Here is a 19,590-nt window from a genome sequence, read left to right on the forward strand (position 1 = left end):
CCTTCCATATTGAACCGCGGTGGAGAACGCCGGACCGCCTTGGGTCAACCGGATCCCGCAGATCACTTCCGGCTCCGTCTTCCGGCTCTGGCGCCGTGGAGCGGGCACCCAGGAAATTCCATTTCGGCTGCCTAAAACTCCATATGGATGTCTGGCCTATAATCAATCAGGAAGATAGTCAGCCCCATCAACTAGGACCTTTGTGAGATAAGCACTAGTCCCGATCGATCAAGTTCCAGCACATTACTATTGCCTTCCGCAACATGCATAGGCCACCCAGTCGATTCTGCCCTGGCTGGGTGAGGTGAAAAGGGCGCCCAAGCAGAGCTTAGGCTTAGGTAGCAACCAACCTTGGGCAGACCACACGATGGCTTCGAACTCAGATCAGCCCGCGAGGCCTGCAATCGATCCTGATGATGATCCCGAGTGGAAAGTGCAGAACGACTATACTTTCTACAGACCGCTGGACTACTCCAGCAAACAAATACGCCTGATCTCTATTGCACCGGGATCGTTCGATGATCCACTGCTCTGTACACTCAAGAGTCATACTACTCCCATACACGAGCAGGACTTTGAGGCTCTTTCTTACTGCTGGGGCGACCTGCAAGATACAGTGACTATCACTTTGCGACATGATCATCCAAAGTCCGGGCAGGAGGACTCGGAGCATCAAGGCAACGATGAGCAGAGTTTCAACATTACGAAATCGCTGAATCTCGCACTGAGACATCTCCGGTATCCGGATCAGGAGCGGGTAATCTGGATCGACGCTCTCTGTATAAATCAAGGGAGCATACGAGAGCGTAACTACGCCATCCCCTTCATGGTCGATGTCTACAGATGTGCAAGCTGCGTCGTGGTATTCTTGGGCGAAGAGAATAAGAAGAAGAACTTCACGCGCATCTGGCAGCTAATGGCCATGCTGAAGTCTGCCATCGAGAAAGCCTTGCCAGGGGCAGGCATGTCCGGGCCTCTGACTCCGCATCACGATGTACACGGGCTCGTCGACTGCCTCACGTTCGGGACCAAAGACGGCAAGCAGGAGGGCGAGAGCATCTTCCGTATCCACCTGAGCTTAGCTGCCGAAGACTTCTTCGAGTACCGATGGTTCCAAAGAGTCTGGGTCGTGCAGGAAGTGATGAATGCCAAGAAGGCCATTGTGTACTGCGGCGATCAAAAGCGGGATTGGATCGACATCCTCGTCTTCTTCTGTACAGCCGTAAAAAACAGTCGTTCCTATGCCGGCGCATTAAGCGGCAATCTTGATCTGCGCGACAGACTCCCTCCGTTCCTGTGGACCAAGCTTCTCGCAGCCCAAAGAGGACAGCAGAAGGAGGGAGAGACGCCATCACCGCCGCATCTTCCTCTGCTGGACATCCTCGCCCGAAGCCGGGCTTTCGCTGCAACTGATCCGAGAGATAAGATTTTCGCTCTACTCAGTTTTGGCCAGGAGACTTTTGACATTGAGGCGTTGCCACCACGACTCAAACCCGACTATGCCAAAAGCTCTTCTGACGTGTGGAAGGATGTAACAAGGCAATGGATTGTCGATCACCAATCTCTTGACATCCTGGGCATCCGACACGAAGAGGTCGATAAGAACAACCAAATTGCCCAGAAAACAGTCTACGTTTCGGCGCAAAACCAGCCGCAATTAAGCAACGCGCAGTCACGTTTCGTCATTGAGAAACCCCCATCGGAGCATCCAAGCTGGGCTTTATGGCATGCAGAACACCCTGTATCTGCCAAGACTGCTCTATTCCGGCTCGAGCAGACACTTCCCGTGTGTCAAATTCCGATCGATATCAAGATCCTGGATCAGCCTGCAGACTCATCCACGCTCTCTCTTCGTGGCATTTATATCGAACATATCAAGAGTGTGCAGTGGCCTTTCAAGCGATGGAACTTCTCAGAGAGCGATATCCGCCAGTTCAACTACCACACCCAGCCCCCTACCTCTCTACACGATGGCGTTCCCGTAGCCTGGGCTGCTTTACTGGGAGCTGTTCAGGGCATCGGAGAGGGGAGCCCGGAACAGGTCAAGATCAAGTTTCCTAAGGAGCTCCAAATTCCCCCTTACCCTAGCGGTAAGAGTATCATGCAAGCTTTTGCCGAGACGCTCATCTGTCGGCGATTCAAGGAACGCTTCAAGTTCGATGGCTCCGATGAACCTTTGACAGACCTGGTCGGTTCTCTGGGCAATTTGAAACTCGAGGAGACGGAAAAGTCAAGTGATAGCACCACTACTACGTCGGCAAAGGTTGCTGACGAAGGCTCTGATGTCGAAGCCCTGTCCCATTTTGCGGCGCACTGGGCTCATAGTCAATGTGACCCAGATATTAAATGGCTTCCAGAGCCAGCTGCTGGAATATTGAGAAAACTGGCAAAGCATGGCAATTCGAGGAAGTTTACAGAGATGTGCGAATTTGCAGAAGGTCGGTGCTTCTTCCAGACAGCGAAAGGCGCTTTTGGGCTCTGTCCTCAAGAGTCGCAGGCCGGCGATATTGTGGTCTCCCTTTCAGGGGGCCGCACACCATACGTCCTGCGCCCATCACGTATCGAAGATGGTGTGGTACAGAAACAAGATTGGGTGCTGGTCGGCGAGTGCTACCTGCATGACCTCGATATCGCGAAGATGACAAGGGAGACATGGGAGAAACGGCCAGAGATTGTTCAGGTATTTGATATCGTATGACCTATCGAATAATTGTATAATCGAAATCTGGGCACCCGACCTCCAAACTCAAAGGCGTGCCGTTGGTACGTGGTATTACATATCAACACCCGTCGTCTAACATCGAACTTCAAGTACTTTCAGACATCCGATATCTGGTCAATGTTGATATCTATAGGGGCATGGAACTTATCACCCTCCCACCTTTCACCCAACTTTGGGCTTAGTGTGTGGCAATCGCACACTCGCCACCAATTCATAGTTTCCATATGTGTCGTGACGAGTCGGCATTATGAGCGGCTTTCTTTCCTCGAAACCAAAGCACTTCTTGTAGAAAGGGAGGCCCTTGATCGTTGCATCCAAATATGTTTCTAGACCAGCCTTGTCGGCCTGGCGGCACCCCCAGTCGACCAGAGCGAAGCCGAGGCCCTTGCCTTGGTAGCCCTGATCCACGCCTAGAAACTCGAGCACTTTAATGGACGAGGTTGTCAGAGGCCGTACGTAAGAGAAAACACCAGAGCCGTCAATGTAGAGAAGGAGGGACGCCACAAACTCACTCCAATGCGGCCTTTGGCCCATGACCTCTCTCCGGTTCCGCGCCATGCCTCCCCAAAGGGTCTCGGTGACTTCTGCATCCCACTCGGCCGGGAAGTCCGGGAGCGGTATATCCTGCCGACCTTCCTCCTGCGGGACATTCCAGCGCGCAAGTGCGACTAGGCGGTTGTCCCGCGCGAGATCCTCGACCACGAAAGTCCTCAAGACGTCTGGCCCAGCCTGGAAACCCACAGCCCAGGTGTCGTTCCACCAGCGGCGAGTCACGGTATCGTCAGGGGTTGCAACATCCCAGAAGGCATGTGATGGGTTGAACGAGGAGTACCATAGGCGTGTAAGGTCTTCGGCATCATCCTGCGTGGCTTCTCTTATACGGAACCCAGCAGGCGAGTTGTGAGGTATCTCGTGTGTTACCGTCATGTTGACTCAAGGGCGTGGAGGAAATTACCGCGACATCAGACGGGGGAAAGCGATTACCCATGATTTTGGAAGGGTCGTACCATTCATTATATACGTATTTCTCTAGCGACAGTAATGCAGGGGGCCCAACAGGGATGATCGAAGGCCCATGCCACGTCCCAACCAGGCTGAGCTGCACTGGTAGCCATACAACCCTCGAGCCTCACATGGGCAAGTACGGTGGCCTCATAGCCGAGGGGGAATGCTGCCTGCGAGGGATTCCGTTTCGTTGCCACATAAGAACCAAGTCGCGGAACCAGACCTATTTCGACACCCAATAAACTTGATTGGTGTTATAAATACGACCCATATCGTGAAGACTTTGGCGCACAGAGGGCGCCGAGAAGGGCCGAGACTACTGTTTACATGGCCCATACATCAGTACATGGGGAGATTTGGACAGGAAAGCTTTGCTGGTATGCCATGCTCGAAAAGATGGATGAATACCGAAGTCCACCAAATATTATGTATATATATACGTAGCTATAGTTCTCAAGCAATGTGAGTTAGGTTGGTGCAGATTGAGCAAGGTCTTACTTAGCAACTACTGCAGCCCGACACCAGTTGATCATGTATAATAATAAACACGATTTGTTTCACCAAGCCAATCGGAGAGACAGCTGTGTTAGTTCAGTGGTAGAATTCTAGCCTTCCAAGCTAGAGGCGGGGGTTCGATTCCCTCACACAGCATTTTTTAACTCCGTTGGGCTTCTTAATCATTTGGTGGGTAATGGAATATTTTTTTTTCCTTTGCTCCCCTCGAGGTCATCTCGGTTAAAAGTATGTTGCGGTGCGACTATACTTGCTTGTGTTTTGCCATATATTCTCCTGAGCTATGTATGTAGGTACAGAAGCCTTTGCTCAGAACATTCCGGAAGTCCCGTGGAGAATCTGCCTTAGCCTGTGCATCTCGCAGCTGGTCAAAAGCACCGCCCCTGATTGGCCATCAGGCTTAGTGCAACACCCCGTACTTTCCCCCGTCCCGATCTCTTGGCCCGCTTAAATCCGAGCCTGCATTTCAGTAATTGCATCGCATTTTGCTTTGCGACTTGTCCCGAGCCGACCACCCTACTGGCATTTTTCCTTCTCATCCCGCCCGCCACCAACGAACCAAGCAACACAGGCAATCAACCGCTCTTCCTTTCTTTCATCGCCAACCACACACTTTCTCTTTCTCAACGTCTACCGGAGACCTCCAACCACAATGCCTCGCCAGCGATCCGCCGCCCGCCCTGCGCCGGCCCGACCTACCGTCAGCCGCGCACCCGCCGCGCCCTCGCAGCAGCAAACCCGCCCTGCTGCCACCTATGCTCCCGCCCAGGGCCAGCACCAGGCGCCCCCTGCCGGTGCTCCCCAGGCCTCGCAGGGCCCCGGTCTCTTCGGCCAGATGGCCAGCACAGCTGCGTGAGTCTTCCTTTTGGGCTTATTGTTATTACTGGCCGAGCAATATTTCTTCTTTCGAGGAACAATGCTAACGTATACCTCTCTCTATTCACAGCGGTGTCGCTGTAGGTTCATCAATCGGCCACGCCATCGGTGGCATGTTCGGTGGAGGCTCTTCCGCACCTGCCGAGGCTTCTCCCCAGGCCGCGGCCAACAACCAGCAGCAGCAGCAGCAGTGGGGCAACAACTGCGGCGTTGCCACCCAGAACTTCACCAAGTGCATGGACGACAACAACGGCAACATGCAGATCTGCAACTGGTACCTTGAGCAGCTCAAGGCTTGCCAGGCCGCCGCCGCCCCGTACTAAGCTTGGCAAAGCAACTTCGAGAAATAGAAAGGAACGGAAGGCAAGAAGCGATCATTAGTGAAGCCTTGATGGTAATGGAAGGACGACATTTACAAAGCTTTACAGAATATGTATCTGCATTGCATTGGTGCTGTATGAAGGGTGCCTTCCTGCATCACACATGGCTTAAGCATCGGCAGGGATTGGGCTCGCGTTCAGGTCTGACACTCCCATCTCAGTGTATAATAAGATATAAATACCCCACGGTCTTTCAGTCGCCCCCTAGGCCCATGACAAACAAACAGCCAAATCACCACCTACGTATCTGACTCGTCATCGTCGTCTTTTCGTGGCTCAAAGTTCAGCTGTAGAAAGGTTAGTGCATTCTTGTCTCGATGCCAAAGAAGGAAAGAAGGTAATACAATGAAAACATACCGAGTTGCCATTGTAGAGCTGCTGGTCGAGCCGTTCATCGGCGGGATTACGGAAGCCCCTGAATCTCTGCCTGGACGAACCATCCGCGTTTAAATCGTCCATTGGAATGTTCTCATGGGATGCATCGTGGTTGGCGTTATTCCTTCCACGAAATAGCACTGCGAAAGGCGAGAACAACATCGCTATCAACGCATAGAGGTAAGACCATCCGCGTAACAGCAACCCGCCCCCTTGCTCGTACGCTGTAGCTACCCGGATGACGGGGACCAGGACGAGCGTAGCGCTGGGTGCCAGACCAAGATCCCGTAGCATCTCACTTTCCTCAGCAGGCTCAATAGCTTTGTTGGGAAGAGGAGTAAGCACAACACGGAACGTGTAAGGGTCAGTCCCATCGGCGCGGTTTTCGTCGATCCACTGTCGCACTTCCTTGCCGAGTGTCTGGTCGCTCGGAAACCGTGCTCTTAGAGTTGAGCCATCAAAGAGGCGAACCTGAAGGTTGCATGTAGGACCACCCCCGCGGGCAGGTAGGGGAATTGGCGGGCCTGCAGCTGTATTGCTGCTCGATACTGCCGCGTCAGGATCTGTCGCGGCGAGCAAGAGTCGTGCCTGCCTCTCCTGCGCTTCACGTTCCCGTCTCTCGCGCTTGTCGTCCTCGATGCGTCGGAGGATACGCTGGCGTTCTTCCTTGGCCTCCTGTCTCTTCTTGCGCATCTGCTGAGCATAACTGGACATTGCAGCAGTAGCGTTGGAGGACTGGCCTTCGCTCCCATTATTCGCCGCTTCCTGGCGCTCCTTGGCGCGCTTCTCCCTCTCTGCTTTGGCTGCTTTTTCTTTAGCCTGCTTTTCAGCTTCGAGACGTCTGGCCCGCTCAGAGAGAAGTGACTGCACTTCAGACTCGCGTTGTTCGGGTGAAGACGACGTAGGAACGCCCGATACGGGCGCAGCGGCTTGAGGTTGCCGCGAAGTCGATGCCACTGGAGGAGGAGCATCATATAGATCGTCATCATTGCCATGCACTAAAGGAGGATTATCATTATAGAGGTCACCGCCGGTGCCAGTAGCGGGCTGCGAAGGGTTCTGCGGAGCTGAAGACGAAGCCGGAGCAGAGCCGGTAGGCACCGCCTGTGACGAGGACCCGAGCGCACTTCGGAGTCGTTTGGTGAACTCATCCTTCGATGTGCCTGAGGCAATATACTCCCTAAGCTGACCGTTCCTGATATCCACAGTTAGTCCAACTTACAATACAACGACAAGGCGGATATGTACATACTGGATGATGATCAGCGTAGGTTTCCGTGGGACAGGAAAGAGTGCCTCAAGATAGCCGGCCTCTTCCGACCCTGCCTTGAGTCGCAAAGAGACAGCATCGCTATCCAAGGCAGCTTTGACGGAGGGTTCCGCGAGGAACTCCTCCTCCCATTGTTGGCTTTCGTCTCCCTCGTCGGTCACGAAACAAACAACATTTTTTGTCTGTTCCAGAGCTCTAGAGATGCCCTCTTGCAAGGACCCGGAGAAAAACATATTGAAACGGACTGCCTGGAACTGTCACGTCTGGTATGAGCTCATACAGGAGCTGTGCAGGTGACCCCCACTATTTTGGGCGCTGGCCAGCTCTGTGATGTAAAGTGGCCTGAAGTAGCCCTGAGATGTTATGTGCAAATCCGGGTTGTCCTTGTACAGGATCCAATAGCAAGAGGGTCTAGGTTAGGGGATATTGAATTTAGCAGGCAACAGTTACTGTTTGGTTCATGTAAGTCGGACAGTTGCTTTCATTTGTCGAAGTCAAGCTGTTGCGATTACGTATGATGTGCCACCTGTCAAATGACACTAAGCGCATTGCCGTCAGCCGGTTGCTGGATATATGCACCTATCCGCACGTTAGAGTAATGGGGAGTTGAGAATTTGTGTTATTGCAAGTAGGTGCTTAGTGAGCCTGATAGGAACAGGACTTTGATAAATGAGTGGCATGTGTGACAAGTATTTCTTCACAAATATTGTGAGTGACAGGTTCCTTCGTTCCTCGAGGCCAGCCCAGCTTACCATACTTGAACCATGTGCCTGTTATGCAACTAAAGGAGTCTGGAGTCCTGACCCCCTGGTTGAAGGAGCCCTTTTAGGTGCAGATACATTGGCAGCGACCCCACTAAAATTTTCTGATCTCCCAGAGGTCGCGATAACAATCTACACCCTGCACATCGCCTGGTTGGTTACTCAAGCAATTTTTGTTCGAACAACAGCCAGCAATTACTAGCTGATACCTAAAAATCACCTACACTTAGTACCCGGCACAGAAAGAAACACCGAGTTCTTTTTTCTCTGCAAATTCACGCCTATCCTAGGTACCGTCCAACAAACATCAAGCTGCCGCCATGAAGCGCAAGTCTACCACCGAGGAGAACCCCACCACGGCCATGACCAACACCGGCGACAAGACCGAGTCCAAGAAACGGCGGCGGCTGAGCAACGAGGACGCGGCGCCGACCAAGGACACCAAGCGCAGCAAGCAAGACAAGCAGGAGCGGAAAGAGAAGAAGGAAAAGAAGCACAAGAAGAAGAGCCGCGAGGAGCAGGCCGCCGCATTGGACGCCGTCTACGACGAGGAGGCGGCCCCCTTTGGCGGAGAAGACCAGGACCAGGCCATGGACGCCGTTGACAGCAAACCGTTCAAGAAAGCAAGCAAATCCAAACCGGATGCCACCACTGCTGCTGCGGCAGAAGAGGGACCGGCCAAGTCCGAGAAGAGCAAAAAGAAAAAGAACAAGAAGGACAAGAAGTCCGCCGACAACACAGAGGAAGGAGCCGACTCGGCAGTAACAGCAGTAGCAGCAGACGGAGAAGAGAAGCCAGCCGAGCCCAAACAACAAAACCAAGAAAACGCCCGGCCCAAGAAGGCCGCGCGCTTCATCGTCTTCGTGGGCAACCTGCCCTACAGCGCGACGGTGGCCGACATCGAGCAGCACTTCTCGGCGGTGCACCCGACGGCGGTGCGGCTGCTACACGAGAAGACGAACCCGAACAAGTCCCGGGGCGTCGCCTTCGTCGAGTTCGCCGGCTACGACCACATGAAGACGTGCCTCAAGACGCTGCACCACTCGACCATGATATGCCAGGGCCGCGACTACCACGGCCGGCCCAAGGAGGACGAGCGCAAGATCAACGTCGAGCTGACGGCCGGAGGCGGCGGCAACACCGACTACCGCAAGGAGCGTATCCGCGCTAAGAACGAGAAGCTGACGGGCGAGCGCGAGCGCCGCGCCAAGCAGGAGGAGATCGAGAAGATCAAGAAGGAGAAGGAGCGTCTACTCAAGGGAGGTGCCCAGAAGCCTGACGCAAACGGTATTCATCCTAGTCGGCTGGCCCGAGTCCCGAAACAAAAGTAGACCGTACATGTATAAAAAAGAGCAACTCGTGCTTACACACATGAATTCTTATAATAGATACCCGTCCTCATTCAAGAGTTAGGCTATCACCCATCTTTGAATCAAACACATGAACAGGACGTAGTTGCTGCAACATCATATTTTCTTTCTTTACTTCGTGCATATGTGCTATCTACAGAAACGGAACTTGAAAAAAGACCTCGCATATCCTTTGACCAGGTAGCTGTAAAGCTCTCCATCAACAGAAAGACTATAATCTTCCTTAAGGATACTGGGGATCGTGGCCGCCAGATATGACCAAGCTCAGGGGCGAATCAGACGTGGTGTTCAACTCCAACTCGCGTCTATACACGGAGCAATGGCTCCCAACCGAGCCTTTGAAAGAGATCCCAAGCTCCACAATATATCTCCTCGATTTGTCCGTCGATCGAGAGATGATCCAGTTGGGGCAGAGGTCATTGGGGTATGTAGAGGTAGAGAGCACTCCGCCGACTGAATGGGTATCGGGAAAATGAATGAAGGGACGTGAAATAACACAAATAAGTAGTACGTCGTTCCATTCCCTCATTGGGAGAAGATGTCCGTCGTTTTCCTAATATGATATCCACCAAAAACGCCTGCAACTACTGACGCAGTTTGCGACAAAAACCAATATCAGATGTTTGGCCCGCTCCGTATCATCCTATCAAAAACTTGGGAATCGTGCCGAATATCATCAGCATGCTCGCTTCGTGGGTCCGCCTCATCGCTTCTTGCATATTTCTTTCTTGTTCGTGGCTGCCTAGTGTTGATAGGGCTTGCTCGCCATTCTGGCTCTACAGAATAGTGCACTTCGACTTCTTGGGCTTGCTAGAGACTTGAGGTCTCGGATTAAGTACAGCACTGGGACGGACGGAGTTAGTCATCTCTGCCGAGAAGCGGGCGCAAGGGTGTGGCATGTTACGAACCGGATAGCCTCGTCAAAGACACTCTTGAGGTTTCTCTGCGTAAGGGCAGAACACTCTAGGTACTTCACAGCACGGATCTCCTTGGCGCACACCAGCGCCTGGTCGTACGAAACAGGCTCCATTCTCTTAGATCTCAAGCTCTCCATCGTCGCAGGGTCCTCTCGAAGATCGAGCTTAGTACCGACCAGGATGATAGGAATGTTCGGCGCATGGTGATCAATCTCAGGGTACCACTGCCAAGACGCGTTAGCTGCCCGTGTTTTTCAGCACTAGATGAGGAGAACCACTAACCTTGGCCTTTACGTTGTCAAACGATGGCGGGCTGACGATGGAAAAGCAGATGAGGAAGACATCGGTCTGGGGGTACGACAGAGGCCGCAAGCGATCGTAATCTTCCTGACCAGCAGTATCCCACAATCCCAGGCTGATGGGCTTGCCATCGACCATTACACTAGCGGAGTAGTTATCAAACCTGTGCGAGTTGTTGGCGGGTTAGTTGATGTACTCGGCCAAATCATCTATCCTGTCGCAAGCCAGAGAGGCTCAGGGGAAACTGACACTGTGGGGATGTATTCGCCTGGGAAGGCATTCGTTGTGTATGAGATCAGAAGACATGTCTAGAAGGATGTTAGAATCATATTCGTCGTCGAGGTGGACCGAGTCGTCGGAAAACGATTGTCTCGATGTTACTCGAACAAAGGGGGGCGGGGACAGTAACGTACCTTGCCGACAGCACCATCACCAGTGACCACGCACTAGAAGAAGAATGGGAGATCAGCTACCAAGTCTCGCAATCGAGCCAAAACACGCATCGCGTTGGTCGGATGGTCGAGCATCAAATGCCGAAAGATTGCATATGCATACCTTCAACGACTGGACTCCTGGTGCAGCCATGGTTCGGCTACCTCTTTGGATCTACGTGAGAAGGGCGGTTCGAAGTCTCCTTTCTCCTCGAGTAAAATGCGACGACGAAAGGCGGGCAAACCCGATTTGCACACGAAACAAGGCGGCGGTCGGGCGGGTTGGAATGATATGGCCTCAAAAAAAGACGGATTAGGAGAATTGGCTTCACGGACAAGACAATGCAGCAGAGACAGAGAGAGATTCGTCGATGGTTAGCAAAAAAGGGAAAAAAGCTGGTTAGGGACGAGGGATGTGTAGTAGTAGGTAGGAGTGGTCAGGTAAGGTATGCAGGCGGTCCAGTGGTGAGTGGTTCGGCAAAGAGAAGAGGTAAAAGCAGTGCAGCTACCAGGCGATTAGTCCGCTAGCTAAAATGCACCTCTGCTGCTACAATCGTTTCGGAATTGGTGCCGTCGCAGAAGGGGGGGTCGCAGGATGGAGATGGAGGTTGGTGTCAATGGGTTCAATGTTGGATGGATGGATTGGGGGGGAACAAGACAAAGAGAGCCCTGGAGAGAGTGTCCGGATACCTGCCTCGATAACGCGAGCACACCCAGTTTTGCAATGGGCTCAGTTAGCAGCCAGGTACCTCCGGCGCTGGTTTCAGCGACCCCCGTCGCAACATGCCTGCCAACGCATGTACCTCTCTTGCTGGACTGCAGCCTGTAGCTTAGGTAGGTGGTAGGCGACTGGGCTGGGAACGGCCTGGTAGGAAATCGGATTGTTGGAAGACTGGAACGGGCTAGGAGTGGTCAAGCGGTCCCACAACCAGTCCACCGCCCTTTAACTGTTGCTGCTTTCTTCATGTTCAATGGGCATACCGATCCCATTGAAGAACGGGCACTCAATAATCTACAGCTATGTAGATGCATGCATGTATGCCACAGTACAGGAAATGCACCTTTGACTACATATGGTAAGGAAGGATGTGCAGATATGCAAGCAATGATATCAGAAGATGGAGTAGGTGCATAGTCTCGTACCAAAGCTCAGCATATGCCTACCTACATGTATGTATTTACCAAACATGCTCGTGATATTGGCAGGTCAAGATAGAGGATAGCCAAGACCTGACTTATTGTAGATTGCCCATGTACCTCCCAGAACGTAAGTGCATGCCGATGCTGCACCTGAAAGACACGAGCATCATAGACGCTAGAGGCTTTGAGCCTTTCTTCCAGGCAGGTCAAGCTTAATTGTTATCGTGGACCATGACTTCGATCCCAGCATGTCATCCATCACGCCTTTCCTCTTGGTAGGTTCGAGTGGTGCAACTCTCTGCACCCATAGTGTTTAACGGTTGTGGTTGGGTACCTAGAATAAGTCGGGGTGTACTTAGTGAGCTTCCAGTTAGTGTAAATCAACTACAGATACCTCCAGTGATTGATGGATGGATCTTGACAGCTACAGTGGCGGCCTTCAATACACACATGCATGCATACATCCATACGTGGTGACATCGAAATAAGGGCAGGCCCGCCAGATAGCGGTAGTGGTTTCATCTCGAGCGTGCCCTATGTGCAATTGATCGCAAACGGCAGAAGAGAGGCAACAGTCAAACATATTGGATACCTAGGTTATAATATCGACAGATAGCCGCGTTGAGCAGAGCGAGGCAAGCGAGGCCTGGGAATGAGTGGGTATGACATGAGCGATGGCGATGTTTTTCAGGTTTGGAACCTACCTGTGAACTTACATTGGTAGCTTGGACCGCCCGTCTACAGGGCCATCGGCGGGTCGCGCTCCAATGGCCCTGGAGAACCCACGATAGTGTTTCTCATGGATCGATAGGACAAGGGATGATAGCTCGCTCCGGTCAGACTGACACCCGCCCGAGTCCCCTTACACCCGTAGCAGAATCCGGTTCGCCCTCGCAGGGCGTTGCGCCGAGGTCATGTTAGAGTTGTCCAACCAAGAGGCCGCTCATGATGGGCCGGCTGGTGTCTGGTCTCGGGGGAGGGGGTTTGCATGCTGCAGGCCATGGGCGGGAAAAGGTCCCCTTATCAACATCAACAACCAGCGAGATTTCCGAATCTCATGGATGTGGAACCTGGTGTTTGGAGAAAGGAAAGCCCTCTGCATCATTGAACCCCCGTGCTGCCGTGGCCGCAACCCGCCCATTTGATTCATCCGACTCTAGAAACATGGCCGGATTCAGCTATATCAACCAAGTTATTGGCTGGCTACATGGTTAGCTGTCGCTACCATGGGCTACAGTGCCACCTACGCTAAGGAGACTCTTATTAGGGCATCTACCACAAACACTCTCTTCCGGACCCCGACAAGCCACGAGGGACACAGCATAGGCACCAACATTGACTTTCTGGGGCGGGACTGAGCTCAGACATCACACTTGATGCAGCTCTGTAACATCCAGTCTCTGGTGTATGCGACACCTGAGGGCTGTCGTGGCCGTCAGGGGTCAGCTCTCCGGAGCCTTTTACCACGAGTGGGGACTGGCTCTGAAGAAGCCATGTGCCATGTGCCATGTACCGCGCCGGCGGAAGTGTAGACAAGGTTGATGAGTGACTGCTCGCAACCCATCCTTACCCTTACCCATACAAGTGCGGCCTGGGCATACTGATTAGGACCTGGACTGAGTGCCCCATCGTTGACAGCAGATGTTGAGACGCCGGCCGGGCAGCTTTCATGCTCCTGCCACAAAAGCCTGTGCACCGCGGCTTGTGGATGACACTCAATGACCAGATCCGCTGGCATGATCGGACGATTATCCCTCAGAAAACGAATTGCGAATGTTACCTATCAAATCGCGGTAGCTTGTGACTGGCTAAAAGTTCCTTCACTGGTGCAATAATTGACGAGTATGCTGGCACGGGATCTTACAGAGTGATATCTGAGAAGGGACCGCTGCTCTCCGTACCTTTATTATGCTATGTTATATTCGCTCACGAAACGCCATCAAACACTGTAACAGTGAATCCGGGGATGCTGCATGCCATCCATTGAAGGCCAAAGCGAGACTTGCCACTTGATTCATACCTAACCTAAGAGATGCTGTACCAAGAAGCTCCTGAGCCTTTATCAAAAACTCAACGCCCCATACTGCTGACTTGACAAAGCAAGAACCACAGGCTACGCGGCCGGCACTGTGCTCTGTCTGCTCGATAGGAAGTAGCAGGAGAGAGGTGAGCTGAAAAGTCGAGTATATGCACTCAACTGTGAGGCTGTCTGTCCTAGAAAACTATCGGATCGAAACAGTTTGATGTCTTTTTGTTTCAAAGGCGCTTGTCTGAAGTAGATGGTCCTACTGGCCCTACCCTCCACTTACTCGGCCAAGGCCGCTGGAAGCGAACCCAATTGGCCTTGACGAATTCCACCTGTTTGCATGGAATCTACATGCAGTTGCAAACTTATTCGCCCCTGCGAGTCGTGCCGCACCCCACTTTCTGAGTCCTTATCGGTGTCCACCTGCCCTTAGCGAAGGCTACCCTAGGCTAGCATTGAATGCTAGGTACACCGTACACGTGCTAAACCCGAGCAACTTACTGTAGTAATAGACGCGTCTAAACCATTATCCGAGACGCGTTGGCTCTACTCAGAACACCCCCCATCTCGATCATCATAGTCGAGCAGCGACTCAAGCCGCCTACATACCTAGGTCGTCCGGATATTCAGTTGGCGGCACATTGACAGTGCCCACGCATTTCCCGTGTCAATATCCGACCTTCGACTTGCGAACCATGTAAAGTTGGTTTAGAAACCTGCCGCGCCCGAGTCGCATCATCTACACCACTGCCACATCACCATTGTCGGCCGCCCCCAGCATGGCCTCGAACGCCGACCGGGCACCGCCTAGCACGCCGGGCGCCGCCGTCGCCAGGACGCCCAACCGGCGCGCCCAGAGTGCGGATCCCAATTCGGCTCGACAATCAGCCTCTGCCCGTCGCGGCGGTGCCACGCCTCATGGCCGAGCTGCCTTTGCCGCCCTGCAAAAGCGGCGCACAGCGCTCTTCACCCCCGGCAAGGAGCGCCGCCGCAGTATACGGGACCAGCGCGAGACGCCCCGCGACCCGCTCCGCGCCCTGAGTCGACTGCTCGCACCTTCGTCCCAGGCGATACACTCTTCCTCGTCTCCTTCCGATCCGGGGGCCAATAACTCATCACTGCCCGCTGTGGCGGAAGAGGACGAGACTCATAACTTTGACGACGATTCCGACGACTTCATGATAGAGAGGCCACGACTCTCACTTAACCTACGCGAGGATGACGATGACGAATACAGCGAGCTGAAGCCCCCGCGGCTTAGCGGGCTCGAGGATTACACTGCTCAGTCGATCGAGCTGCCGCGGAGAGCGATAAGTGAGCTGCCGCCAGGCCGACCAAGCCTCGGCAGTGTCGGCCGAGAAAGTGATTACCATGGTCCGGATATACAAAGTGATGATATCGGAATTGACTCCGGATTCTTCCCCCTCCCGTCATGGAGGATCCGACGATAGGGGGTGATAGCCTTTTCCCGCCGATAGAATTTCCAGATCCGCCAGATGAAAGTACATTTGCTATGCCGGCGGTGGAATCTTCGCCAGCTCGAGAACCGATGTTTCTAGAAGATTCCGAGCCAATGGTTGGAATGGAGGATGAGATGGAAATGGAGGATGAAAACGAGAATGAGAACGAGAACGAACCGTTTGGTCTAATGGATTCCGACAATGATAGTCCGGGCCCAGCAGACCGCCAGCCAGAGGACACAATGCTCTCTTTGGTGACAGATCAAAGAGTGCAGTCCCCGCAGAATGCGCGGAGGAAGAAGCCCGGGAAGAAGATTTCCAAACATGGCATTGAATACAAGTCATTACCTCAAGGAGTGGTTAAGAGGTTGGCAACGACGTTTGCCAAGACAGCCGGTATGGGCAAGGCCAAAATCTCACCAGATACACTGGATGCAATCATGCAGGCTACGGACTGGTTCATGGAACAATTGGGAGATGACTTGCAGGCCTACGCTAAACATGCTGGACGAAAGACGATCGATGAGAGTGACATGATTACCCTCATGCGTAGGTATGTTCAATCCCATTGAGACTGGGTGATTGGGTTGCCCCGATTTCTGCTCTCGTCGTAGGTTTAATCTAACAGCATTGGTGTACAGGCAACGCCAAACAAACTCGTCCACTACACCATTCGCCTTGGCACAACGGCATCTGCCCCGTGAACTGCTACAAGAGTTGCGGATGCCTGTACCAGCACCAATAAAAGGCCCGAGGAAGAAGGCGCAAAACGATGCAAGAGAAGATGGCGAAGATGATGTTACATGAAGACCAGTTATTTTGGCCTTGCAATAAGTATAGTACAGCGACACTCTGGAAGCTCATGACCATTCCTTGTTCAGCCGAACGCGACGGGAAATATCTGTCGGTGGCTTCTTCACCACCATATAGAGCATTATGGACGTGGCGAAGGCCAAGCCATACCTACAAGCATATGTTAGTGGCAATGCGAGACTGGTAGAGGGTTATACAAGGAGAGTGACCCCAGAGAAGAGGGCAGGATGCTTACCATGTGAAGATATATTGGGCATGGTTATTCCGCAGATTAACTTCAGCGGCTCTGCCAATTGGGATACCCCTGTTCTCCATGTCCATAACTTCCAACAGACCCGGTTCTAGACCAACAGTTAGCTAAAGAACGCAGTCATGGTAGAGACCCAGGGCATGAATGAAATGGTCAAAGATCAAAAACCTACCCATAGTGGATTCCACCCAAACAGCCTGGCTACCCGTCAACGCGGCCATCTGCTTCACATCCGGGAAATAGAACTCGCCCCTGTCGGGACGGTTGTCGGGTGTGAACATGTTCTTCTTCCAGGGCTCGCGGAGCAGGCCTTCCACCACGACCTCGCCCTTGGGCAGGCTGGCGGGGTCCCGAGAGGCCTGGTGCTTGTGCTTCTTGCTGATCCAGCCACGGTTGACCAGCACCGTGGCAGCGCCCTTGTCGGCGGAGCGCCCGCCGTCCTCGGCATCCCGCTCGAGCGGGGTGACGACCATGTAGCCGTCTTCGCCGTCGCGCATGCGGGGGCCGATGAGCATCTCCTGGTCGTGTCGGAACCGGCCCCGGGCCCAGACGCGGCGGAAGTCGAAGTCGTGGATGGCGTCCGGGTCGATGCGCGGCGGCAGCGGCAACGGCTCCCGCACCAGCCGGTCCTCGAACTTGGCGATCAGGTCCGTCTTCCAGCCCAGCCGCTGCACCTGCCACGAGCCCAGCAGGAACGCCGTCACGGGGATGATGGCCAGCACGATCAGGCCCGGGCCGTGCCGGCGCCCGCCCGTGCGCACCAGCTGCGGCGGGTTGTCGAGGATGGAGCTGAAGTTGGGGTCTTCGGCGGGCTGTTTGCTTCGGGCGCGCGGGGTCTGGGAGAAGAAGCGCGGTCGTGGAAGTAGTAGTGGCGACGATGGCGACGCCGTCGTCTTGCTGCGCAGGACAACAGCGGAAGGCTTCGTCGTTGTCGTGGCGGCGCTGCTACGGCAGCGACTGCTGTGGCTCTGAATTGGGGATCGTAACGAGGCTTCGAGCCGCCGGACCAGCGATTGCCTGACGGACCAGCTGGGGCCCTGCATCGTGAGGGGCGTTGGGCGCTGCTTCCTTTTCGAAGGCAGACGTGGACAATTCGGGTGGGTGGTGTGATGATGGGTAGGTACTTTAGATTGAGAAAATGACGTTTCACGGGAAATTCTCAGAGGTCCGGGCGGGCGCACCCACCCTGGCCACCTTGGAGCTTCAGTCTTCCATCCAGAGCCACCCCGGACTCGCAATGTGGGGGCCGGTCTTCCGCCTCCCTCCCTTGATGATTGTAGCCCGTATATCGTGAGTACTTAGGGATGGCGCCGAGCTTCCAGAGACTTTCAGAAGGGTCTAGACTTCTCAAATGCCCAGGGCCTGAGGGATCCGGTACCATGCAGGCTGCCGAGCATCTTGGACATTGTATTATGTGCTCCTTCATTTATAATTAGGTGGAACATCGGAGTCGTGCCGTCTGGATGAGTCAAGTGATAGGTAGACCTCAATATGCGATGCATCTTCTGAAATTCTGGAGCCAGGATGGTGTTGCCCCTTGTGATGATGCACATACGACTCTTCGGTGCCGAAGCCGCCCCGCAGATATTCCTTGCTTGTTGCTACTGAATAACCACCACTCTCGGATGCCTCCGGTTGCCTTGTCAGAACTGGCACCCGGATGCTCCTGCATTCCTTGAACGGATATTGCACTACAAAGTCGAATGATCGTCGCCGCATGATCGGCTCAGATACCAAGCCTTTGTTGCCACCTTGGCTAGTGTATGAGTACATAGCAAGGTGAGATTTCGGTAAGTGTTAATGGTGTCTGAGAATGGCTTTGGGATCTCGGGCCTTCCCATGAATCGTCACCTTGACCTGCAGGTGGCTTTCTCCCGGTGACATCCATGCTACTTGGGGGCCAACGTCAGTCTAGTATTCACGATAGAGTACGATACGCGCCAAAAGGAAAGGGGAGTTATATCAATGCACTACATTAGTGATGTCTTATGAACCTGAGCCAGACCGAAGCAGGTAGCTATGGAGGCATCGATATCAGGACTACAACCCCTGATACGAAGAAGCGACGGATGTAGCTATTCCTAAGGCCACGTCGTGATGCCTGTAATTCCCGAATCAATTTAACCACCCAAATCTCATCAAACAGAAATGATCAAAGGGAACAAGAACGTGCACCGAAAAGTTCAGTATATGCACTATACAGACACCAGGTCCGGACAGCCAGAGCCGCTATTTGCGAGGCACGGGTTCCTCTGCAGCATATGCACTCTCCGGCTACAAGTAAGCAACACATGTTACACGAGCCAGTCGGCAGACTGCACATCTAACCTGAGATCAGCAGTCTCGTCCGCCATCGTCTTTCCATCGCCTCCCCACGTTAGATAGACGGTAACTGTAAGCTACGGAGCCAGGGGTGGGAAAAAGCAGAAGGGAGGCAGGGGGCGAAGGGGTTGTTTCCGCCGCCGCAACTCTTGTGCGACGGCCGTCTGCTTTTTATTCTATTGCACCCATATACCCGTCTTACCCCTGCAACCATAGCCCGCCGCGCTCCGCCTACCCACCCGGCGCTTCTCCGACGCATCTTACTGGTACGAATCAACGTTGAGACAGCAGCAGCCTTGATTCTAGGACATGGTAATATACTCGAGTGTGCAATACGCTAGCTAGATGGAGACCAGGAGTCGTACAAGAACTACAATCCATTCTTGGCTTGTGGGAAATTGCTTTTTCCCGCCCTGCAGAAAATAGTTATCGTCCGAGAAGCGGAGGAGCACCGCGCAGCGCGTAAGTTCTCCAACAAGGCAACTCATCCAGTTGGATAGGGCCTAGGTTCACGACGCCCGATGGTGGGGGATGCGTGAAGATATTTCATTGCTGGCCAATGAAATATCTCTGGGAAGATGATAGATCGTACGCATCAACTAGCCATGCAGCTGAGCGCTCGATCGCCCAGGTCTACTCGGCTTGTTGTATACTTCATG

General features: G+C 53.5%; 8 protein-coding genes across 8 annotated transcripts; 4 read left to right on the forward strand and 4 right to left on the reverse strand.

The window, feature by feature from the left end:
- Positions 1-367: 367 nt before the first annotated feature.
- Positions 368-2,698, forward strand: PG986_003223 (uncharacterized protein; the record flags this gene model as incomplete). Its single annotated transcript, XM_066839445.1, has 1 exon — positions 368-2,698. The coding sequence occupies one exon, from the start codon at positions 368-370 to the stop codon at positions 2,696-2,698; it is 2,331 nt and encodes a 776-aa protein (XP_066704509.1).
- A 186-nt stretch (positions 2,699-2,884) lies between these two features.
- On the reverse strand, positions 2,885-3,649 carry PG986_003224 (uncharacterized protein; the record flags this gene model as incomplete). The annotated part of the gene is made up of 1 exon (XM_066839446.1): positions 2,885-3,649. One exon carries the CDS (start codon positions 3,647-3,649, stop codon positions 2,885-2,887), a length of 765 nt encoding a protein of 254 aa, XP_066704510.1.
- Positions 3,650-4,892: 1,243 nt separating this feature from the next.
- Positions 4,893-5,439, forward strand: PG986_003225 (uncharacterized protein; the record flags this gene model as incomplete). The annotated part of the gene is made up of 2 exons (XM_066839447.1): positions 4,893-5,092; positions 5,187-5,439. 2 exons carry the CDS (start codon positions 4,893-4,895, stop codon positions 5,437-5,439), a joined length of 453 nt encoding a protein of 150 aa, XP_066704511.1.
- A 296-nt stretch (positions 5,440-5,735) lies between these two features.
- PG986_003226 (UBX domain-containing protein 4) lies at positions 5,736-7,374 on the reverse strand (the record flags this gene model as incomplete). Its single annotated transcript, XM_066839448.1, has 3 exons — positions 5,736-5,783; positions 5,854-7,066; positions 7,124-7,374. 3 exons carry the CDS (start codon positions 7,372-7,374, stop codon positions 5,736-5,738), a joined length of 1,512 nt encoding a protein of 503 aa, XP_066704512.1.
- An 848-nt stretch (positions 7,375-8,222) lies between these two features.
- On the forward strand, positions 8,223-9,233 carry PG986_003227 (uncharacterized protein; the record flags this gene model as incomplete). Its single annotated transcript, XM_066839449.1, has 1 exon — positions 8,223-9,233. One exon carries the CDS (start codon positions 8,223-8,225, stop codon positions 9,231-9,233), a length of 1,011 nt encoding a protein of 336 aa, XP_066704513.1.
- A 629-nt stretch (positions 9,234-9,862) lies between these two features.
- PG986_003228 (Ras family protein) lies at positions 9,863-11,074 on the reverse strand (the record flags this gene model as incomplete). Its single annotated transcript, XM_066839450.1, has 6 exons — positions 9,863-10,115; positions 10,181-10,413; positions 10,472-10,652; positions 10,739-10,797; positions 10,903-10,935; positions 11,045-11,074. The coding sequence occupies 6 exons, from the start codon at positions 11,072-11,074 to the stop codon at positions 10,049-10,051; spliced, it is 603 nt and encodes a 200-aa protein (XP_066704514.1). The 3' UTR covers positions 9,863-10,048.
- A 3,791-nt stretch (positions 11,075-14,865) lies between these two features.
- Positions 14,866-16,353, forward strand: PG986_003229 (uncharacterized protein; the record flags this gene model as incomplete). The annotated part of the gene is made up of 3 exons (XM_066839451.1): positions 14,866-15,460; positions 15,565-16,099; positions 16,188-16,353. 3 exons carry the CDS (start codon positions 14,866-14,868, stop codon positions 16,351-16,353), a joined length of 1,296 nt encoding a protein of 431 aa, XP_066704515.1.
- A 53-nt stretch (positions 16,354-16,406) lies between these two features.
- PG986_003230 (SURF1 family protein) lies at positions 16,407-17,652 on the reverse strand (the record flags this gene model as incomplete). The annotated part of the gene is made up of 3 exons (XM_066839452.1): positions 16,407-16,509; positions 16,595-16,700; positions 16,782-17,652. 3 exons carry the CDS (start codon positions 17,650-17,652, stop codon positions 16,407-16,409), a joined length of 1,080 nt encoding a protein of 359 aa, XP_066704516.1.
- Between the last annotated feature and the right edge of the window lie 1,938 nt (positions 17,653-19,590).

The sequence above is a fragment of the Apiospora aurea genome, assembly GCF_038362705.1.
Source record: "Apiospora aurea strain CBS 24483 chromosome Unknown utg000002l_segment0_segment0, whole genome shotgun sequence".
NCBI classification, from domain to species: Eukaryota; Fungi; Ascomycota; class Sordariomycetes; order Amphisphaeriales; family Apiosporaceae; genus Apiospora; species Apiospora aurea.